Raw genomic sequence first — 8053 nt, 5'->3', positions numbered from 1 at the left:
CTATTCACAAATGGCATTTCTTTTAAGGTATCTCTGTAATCCTTCCAATTAAAGTTAACTTTGGGAACTGAGGATGGAAGCTCAAGTTCCACATGAACTTCTAACCCCATAATTTGGGCCCTATGTGATACTTTACATGTTTTCTCCTTTGAAAAAGGGAGTCGGCTTGTTCAATCTCCTGATATAAGTGCACAACAGGAAACACATTAAGCAAAGCAGTGGAAAGAAATGAATGAGTTACTGGTTGCTTTTCTTCATTCTTCATACTGGAGAGATTCTTGCTCAAGTGCCAGAAGGGGCAGATCTATGGGTTAATGCCTATCAAATCCAGACTGGAAGCCAGACAAACTGAGTTTCTTCCATTCTGGTTCATCATTTCCAAGGCAATGACTTTGGCTCTGATTTGATTTTCCTGAAGGATGGGGAGAGAGACCACCCTTATGGGTATGATTGACCTGAGAAGAATGCTTTTTTCCCTTGCATTTTCACAGGATTCCATTCAGAGAAGAGTCATGATGAGTGCTTACGACCCACTCAGACTTGTGAATTTGGCAGCAATGAGCCTAGTGAGAGATGAGGCCTTGGCCATCTGCTCTTTGGAGTATCTGCCCATGGAGCTCTACCCACCACTATTCATGGCCACCTTTTCTGGAAGACACAGTGAGACCCTGAAGGCCATGGTGCAAGCCTGGCCCTTTGCCCGCCTGCCTCTAGGAGGCCTGATGCAGAAGCCTCACCAAGGAACCATACAAGCAGTGCTGCATGGTCTTGATGTCCTGTTTGCCCAGAAAGTTCACCCCAGGTGAGTCCAAACCAGCTAGCTTGGCAGGATCTTGGGTTTCCTGGAAGACACTGCTGATATCAGGGAGAGTGAATGACCAAGAGGTGGACCAGAGACTTCTGAAAATGCTCAGAAGCTTTGAGCATTGCTGAGATCACATTGGGAAATACCTTACAAAAGTATAATGAGAGGGATGGAAGAGGAAGAGGAGCTGGAAGAAAGTGAGCAAGAGAGGAAAGAGAAAAGACAGAAGGTGATATCAGGAATGTGATGTAAAAGCACAGATGGGAAGTTAGAATGTTGCCTAAATTCTGAAGCTGCAGTTTCATTCAGTGTGTATTTTAAAGAATCCCACCTAATCTTCTCTTTCCCCACAGGAGATGCAAACTGCGGGTGCTGGACTTGAGAAATACTGGCCAGGACTTCTGGAACATTTGGTCTGGAGACATGGACCATGTGCCCTCAAGCTCAATGATGGCACCCATAGCTGAGGACATGTCAAGGACAAAGCACCCATTGACTCCCTTGATGGTATACATAGAACTTTGTCTCAAGACAAAGACCTCGATCAAATTCCTCATCTACCTCCTCAGGTGGGTGGAGCAACGGAAAGCCTCCATGCACCTGTGCTGTAAGAAGATAAAAATTATTTCAAAGTCCAAGGAAAATATTAAGAAAATTCTCAGTATGGTGAAGCTGAACTGTGTACAGGAGGTAGAATTGAGTCTCACCCAGAAGCTGTCCACCCTGGCCAAGTTTGCTTCTCTCCTGGGCAAGATGAGAAATGTTCAGAGACTCCTTCTCTCCCAGATTCATGGGTCTGTTACTGAGGAACAGGACCATCAGGCTCTTCTGCAATTCACCTCTCAGATCCTCAGGCTGCAGTACCTCCGGGATCTCCGTATGGAAGGTCCATCTTTCCTCGAAGGCCGCCTGAATCAGATGCTCAGGTAGGGGACCAGCACTGGTTAACTAACAATGAACAAAATAGTAAAATATCAAATGCATTGTCTCATTTGCTGCTCTACTGCGATCTGTGGTAACACATACGCAGAGCAATTAAGGTGTGAGAAAACCAGTATGGAAAGGTTAGCAAAGGGACATCTGGAAAGGGACATCAGGTTAGGAATCTACGAATAAGGGGGGCATAAATGTAGTGCGGACATGTATGTGATTTCTTCTTTGGGAAAAGTTATCTCTGTTTAGATGACTTAAGCAAACAGGTTAGTGAAGGTGGCATTGACAAGGAAAAGCCACATCAGACCTTAGCATTTATAAAAAGAAACTCTGTCGTCACTAATCTGTGATCACAATGAGCTCGTCTTAAAGTCCCAGCCCTTAAAGGTGGTCTTGTGTTGCACATAAGGTAATATTCTTGAAGTGCATGATTCTAAAGTTAATGGTAATGAAGCAGAAGCAAAAGGTGAGTGAACAATGATGGAAGGTTTGTAGATGATGCCCGGTTGGAAGTTGCTGAAGTTTGGCAGCCCCAGGGCAATGTATGGGGTCTTATTGTTTCTACATGTCTTCCAAGTGCTTGGCCTGGCCAGAGATACAGGCATCTGGAGCCCAAGCATCGACTGAAGGGATCTGAATTAAAAGCATATTTATCTCATCTCCCAGTACTAAAATTCAGTGGTGTTCACACTTGATGGTGACTATCCCAGGCTCTCCTTTGAGCATTTCTAGTGCATTCCATTATCTTCATTCATGCTCCTAAGGAAGTGGAGTATGTTGTATTCTGCTTGACATATGAAGAAAAGGAATTTTCAAGATTTTTTGAGCTTGATCCAGTCACAAAATGAAAATGGCAGGACTTAGGTAAAATCAGACTGGACATTCTGGGTATTGAGTTTTATCAGATGGTAATAACAAACTTGGCTTCAGGCCAAACATTTATCTCTCAAGTGGAGATCACTTATCACTCTGGTTTTCCAGATCTAATTACTTGTTTTTCTTTTTTTCCCCTCCAGATCAGATGCCTGAAGACCTCCTTGTACGACATCTCAATAACCAACTGCCTGCTTACAGAATCAGACTTGACTCATCTGTCCCAGTGTTGGAACATCTGTCAGCTAAAGGGCCTGAATCTGAATGGTGTTACCTTGACCAACTTTCGTGCCAAGCTCCTCCAAGTTCTGCTGGAGAAAGTTGCAGGCACTCTTGAAGAGCTGGACTTAAACCTGTGTGGGATCATGGACTCCCACCTCATGGCCATCCTTCCTGTCCTGAGCAGCTGCTCCCAGCTCAGGGTCCTCAGCTTGTGTGGAAACCTCATCTCCATGACTGTCCTGGAGAGTCTCCTGTGTCATACTGATGGGTTGTCTGCTCTAAGTCTAGAGTTTTATCCTGCCCCTCGGGAGAGTTACAGCTCTCTGAGTATTCTTCACCAGGAGAGACTGGCCCAGCTAAAAGCTGAGCTTTGGGAGATCCTTACAGACTTAGGGCGTCCCAGGAAGATTTGGATTAGCCCCAGCCCCTGTCCTCACTGTAGTGAGGACATGTGTTATCACCTGAGTCCCAATGCATAAAACTGTAATACCCTGCATGTTGCTTTGCTGCTGTCGCTTCAGTCGTATCTGACTCTGTGTGACCCCATAGACAGCAGCTCACCTGGCTCCTCTGTCCCTGGGATTCTCCAGGAAAGAATACCTGGAGTGTGTGGCCATTTGTTTCTTTCTCCAAATACCCTACCTAGGTGGTTCCTTCTATCAAAAACTTTCTTTTAGATACTTGGAAGCTGAAATCTAGGACATAGGTCCATTATGAAGGGAAAATGCACCCTGGTTTCTGATATCTGCTCAGTGTGATTGAGAAGCAAATGTATCCAGCAGGAGTGCATGATTCAAAAAGATGTGTTGATTTGGGTAGTTGCTGGGGACTTTTAGAGACATATTTATAAAGTCAAATATGAACTTGAATTTCTGGATGATTCAGTTTGAGTTATTTCTGTATGCACCATTGTACAAATGATCAGAAATAAAGAGACCTTCATTGTAAATGAAAAAATGTTGTCCATGATATCATCATGCTTTCTGTGTTTACATCTCTGGAATCTCCAGTTGCTGATGCGAGTGAAAAGCACTCCATAGACTATGATCTGAAATGCCATTTTTTCCTTTTGATTTCCTTACTTTCTTTTATTGGTTAATACAAGCAACAAAGGAAACATACTCAGTGTCCTCAACAACACATCCCAGTTGGGAACAAGATGGCAGAGGAGTAGGTGGATGTGCAGTACATCTCTCTCTACAGGTACATCAAGAATACACCTTCAGACACAGAAGTGCTTGCAGAACTCCAGCTGAGAGAAGGCAGGAGTACCTGACCACTGGAAAAAAATATATAGAACCATGCAAAACTCAGTAGGATGAAGGAACTAGGGTGAAAAACTGGAGTGTTAGTAGGACTGGACCTGCCTTCAGTGGGTGGGGGAACTGAAGCAGGGGTCTGATCCCCACATTGGGGCAATTGGCTTGGTCAGAGGAGAAACATTTGAGGCCAAAAGTGAATAAGTTGATCTTTGACAGCCTAAATGGAATGAGAATCAGATAATCCTTGCCACAGCCCTATTTACCCCAGACAGGGATGCAGGTCACCTAGAAGGTGAAATAGCTAGGAGCTGGAGCTTAGGGATTGTGGAACAATCCCAGGGCAAGGGCTGCTGTTGACTGCTGGGAGACTGACCAAGGGGATGTGAGGGAGGAGGTTGTGGTGAGAAATGGCTGTGGAGGAAAGCCAGGCAGCCACGGAAACAAGAAAATACTGCTGAGTCATGCATAGAGAGTGGGGCCATCACCAAAGCCTCTCTCTCCCCACCTGTCAGCATTGGCAGCTGGACAATAGAGAGGCTGCCCATCAAGCGCCTGATGCATGGAACAACAGAGTAGGACTCTAGCCAGGGTGGCCACTTTATGTGCCTGAGGCACTGAACAACAGAGAAGGACCCCAGGCAAGAGAACCTTCTAAGTGCCTGAACCAGTGGAGCAATAGAGAAAGACTAGCCTAAGAGGCCTGATCGCCAGCTGCCAGAGGCTCCAAAAGACTCTGTTAAGGCCATAAATCCTGCAGCTGAGGCAGTCCGTGTCCCTGCACGCTTGGCGCCACCAGGGTTCCCATGACCCAAGCAGTTCTGCCACCTTCAAGCTCAGCCCTCACTGGGGCAGAGCTGCCATGGGTAAGAAAAGCCCTGCTTCTATATATGTGGGGTTGCTTCAGTCATGTCCAACTCTTTGCGACCCTGTGGACTGTGGCTTGCCAGGCTTCTTGGTCAGTGGGGTTCTCCAGGCAAGAATACTGGAGTGGGTTGCCTTACCCTTCTAGAGCACTATTTTTCCTGCTTCTCTAGCCACCACCTCCCCTGAGTACCTGGTGCTTCCAGGGCCCCTGCAACCCAAACACCTGCTGAACTCCCACACTTAAGACTCACTGGGGCAGACCCAAGTCCTCCAGGACAGCCCCAGGAGCAAACCTCAGTGGATGATCCACATACAGAGGTGAAGATAAAACCACAGTTGAAACCCAGGGGCAGTGTGGCTAAGGAAGAGGACCCAAAACCTTCCCACCAGCTGTACAAGCTGCAGGTTAAATCCACACGATCAACTAGGCAGACTCTGTCTATGGAATATATAAAAGGACATTGAGAACTCCCACAAAAGGAAACACACTAGTTCTGGCAGCTGTGGACAGTGGGGGCAAGAACACACAGGAGTAGGACCAGATTAGAATCTGAGCTGGCCCCACAGCATGTTCAGAGTCCAGCACAGTGTTGGAGGGCATCCTAGGGAGGCAAGGTGGACTGTGACTCCCAGCGAGGGATAGGACACTGACAGTAAAAGCTCAAGAAAAACATTTATTAATCTTATATTTTGACTTTTTCTGTAGTTTCTTTTGAATTTTTCCCCCCTTTTCCTCCCTCTGTTGTAGTTGTTGATTTTATTAGCACTATGAAATCTGTTTAAGCTTTTGAGATTTTTTAAATCACACTTTTTGTTTCTGTTATAAACTTCTGCCTCTATGCTGCCCTTTTGTAGTTCTATAAAGTTTTCCTTTTGTACTTTTTTCCTTTTTTAATTTAAAATTTTAGGCTTATTATTTTTCTACATTTATTCTTTTGTTTGCTTTTCCTACTGTTCTTTTCCTCTTGCAGTTAATCTTATATATATATATATATATATATCTTCTTTATCTACCTCTGTTTAACTTTACATTTCTATTCTTTCTTTTCTTTTTCTCACCATATTTGTTCATTTTGCTTTCATTGCCTTTTTATTTCCAATTTGGTACCTTGCTTTAGTTTTGTTTTCCAGCTTGTGTTTTAGTTAGCTTTGTTCTTTTTTTTTTATTTTATTTTATTTTATTTATTTATTTTTTTTTTTAGCTTTGTTCTTAATTGATGGATATCATTTTTGGTTTTCTTTGTTCACTGGGTCAATCTATTGTACTTTATTTTTGTTGGACTATTTGATTTTGCTTATGGGTGTATATGTTCTGTGTATATTATTTTAATTATTATTTGCCTGATTTTGTAATTGTTATTTGTCTTGGATTTGCCTTTGGTTTCTTGTTTTGAGGTATTTGTTTTAAACCCACTTAATGTCATAACAGAACACCTGTGAAATTTCCATTCCTGGCCAGAGGTCAAGCCCCGAGCCTTTGGAGTGGGAATGCTGACTCCAAGACCCTAGAGTAACAGAGAAACCCTAACCCTAGGTAGTATCAAATAGTGAGAACTCCCACAAAGGCAAACACTTGTATATAAGACCAAGTATCACCCAACTACCAGCAGCACCCTGTACAGGCCACCTCATCCAAACAACAAACAAGACAAAAATACAAACCCAATCATCAGCAGACAAGATTATCAGCTCACTCAGCCCTGTCCATCAGAGGGAAAAATAAAACTCACCTCCTCCCACTAGAATGTAAGCACAAAGTTATACCCTACATGCAGCTTACACAAACCACTGGACCAATCTTAAGAGGGCATAAACCAAAAGAAAGAAAGAGTTCAGCTTTGAGACCTGGGAAAAGGAGACCTCAAACACAATAGGTTAAAAAAAAAATGAAAAGACAAAGAAATACTGCACAAATGAAGGAACAAACTAGAAACACACAAGTCGAAATAAATGAACAGGAAATAGGCAAACTACGTGAAAAAGAATTCAGAATAATGATAGAAAGATGATCCAAAATCTTGAAAATAAAATGGAGAAAATGCAAGAATCAATTAACAAAGCCCTAGAAGAATTAAAGGATAAACATGCAGAAACAAACAACAGAATTACTGAAATTAAAAATACACTAGAAGGAATCAATAGCAGAATATCTGAAGCAGAATAATGGATTAGTGAGCTGGAAGATAAAATGGTGTGTAAACAACTGCTGAAGAGCAGAATAAAGTAAAAGGAATGAATAGAACTGAGCATAGTCTCAGAGATCTCTGGAACAATCTTAAATGCACCAACATTCGAATTATAGGGGTCCCAGAAGAAGAAGAGAAAAAGAAAGGGTATGAGAGAATGTTTGAAGAGATGATAGTTGAGTTTGAGTAAGCTCTGGGAGTTGGTGATGGACAGGGAAGCCTGGTGTACTGCAGTCCATTGGGTCACAAAGAGTCGGACATGAATGAGTGACTGAAGTGAACTGATAGTTGAACATTTTCCCAACATGGGAAAGGAAATAGTCAATCAAGTCCAAGAGATGAAAAGACTCCCATACAGGATAAACCCAAAGAGAAACACACCAAGACAAATACTAATCAAACACCAAAAAAAAGACTATTAAAAGCAGCAAGGGAAACCCCATATGTTTAACGGCTTATCTTTCAGCAGAAACTCTGCAGGCCAGAAGGGAATGGCAGGATATATTTGATGTGTGGCAAAACCAATACAATATTGTAAGGTAATTAACCTCCAATTAAAATAAATAAATTTATATTAAAAATAAAAAAATAAAGTACTGAAAGGGAAAAATGTACAATGAAGATAACTCTACCTGGCAAGGATCTCATTCAAAACTGATGGAGAAATCAAAAGCTTTACAGAGAAGCAAAAATTAAGAGAATTCAGTTCCACCAAATCAGCTTTACAAGTATTAAAGGGACTTATATAGTCAGGAAATACAAGAGAGGAAAAAGATCTACAAAAACAAACCCCAAACAATTAAGAAAATGGCAATAGGAATATATATATATATATATATATATATATATATATATATATATATATATCTCACAGTCAGTCAGTTTAGTCACTCAGTCGTGTCCGACTC

The 8053-nt window shown here is 42.4% G+C and overlaps 1 protein-coding gene across 1 annotated transcript; it reads left to right on the top strand.

Moving 5' to 3' along the window:
* The first annotated feature begins 515 nt into the window (after positions 1–515).
* On the top strand, positions 516–3312 carry LOC120879814 (PRAME family member 12-like). The gene is made up of 4 exons (XM_040262812.1): positions 516–802; positions 1159–1312; positions 1592–1731; positions 2760–3312. The coding sequence occupies exons 1-4, from the start codon at positions 516–518 to the stop codon at positions 3310–3312; spliced, it is 1134 nt and encodes a 377-aa protein (XP_040118746.1).
* Positions 3313–8053: the final 4741 nt, after the last annotated feature.

Source organism: Oryx dammah, unplaced genomic scaffold, assembly GCF_014754425.2.
Source record: "Oryx dammah isolate SB20612 unplaced genomic scaffold, SCBI_Odam_1.1 HiC_scaffold_21, whole genome shotgun sequence".
Classification (NCBI taxonomy): Eukaryota; Metazoa; Chordata; class Mammalia; order Artiodactyla; family Bovidae; genus Oryx; species Oryx dammah.
The sequence above is the reverse complement of the archived record's forward strand: the minus strand, read 5'-3'. Positions and strand labels throughout refer to the sequence as shown.

What these genes read in the sequence shown, in the direction of transcription:
- LOC120879814 (XM_040262812.1), top strand. Translation starts at nt 516, where the DNA reads ATGAGTGCTTACGACCCACTCAGACTTGTGAATTTGGCAGCAATGAGC. An exon ending in GCCCAGAAAGTTCACCCCAG is followed by an intron (nt 803 to 1,158) that starts GTGAGTCCAAAC and finishes CTTTCCCCACAG; the next exon opens with GAGATGCAAACTGCGGGTGC. An exon ending in ACCCATTGACTCCCTTGATG is followed by an intron (nt 1,313 to 1,591) that starts GTATACATAGAA and finishes CTTCTCTCCCAG; the next exon opens with ATTCATGGGTCTGTTACTGA.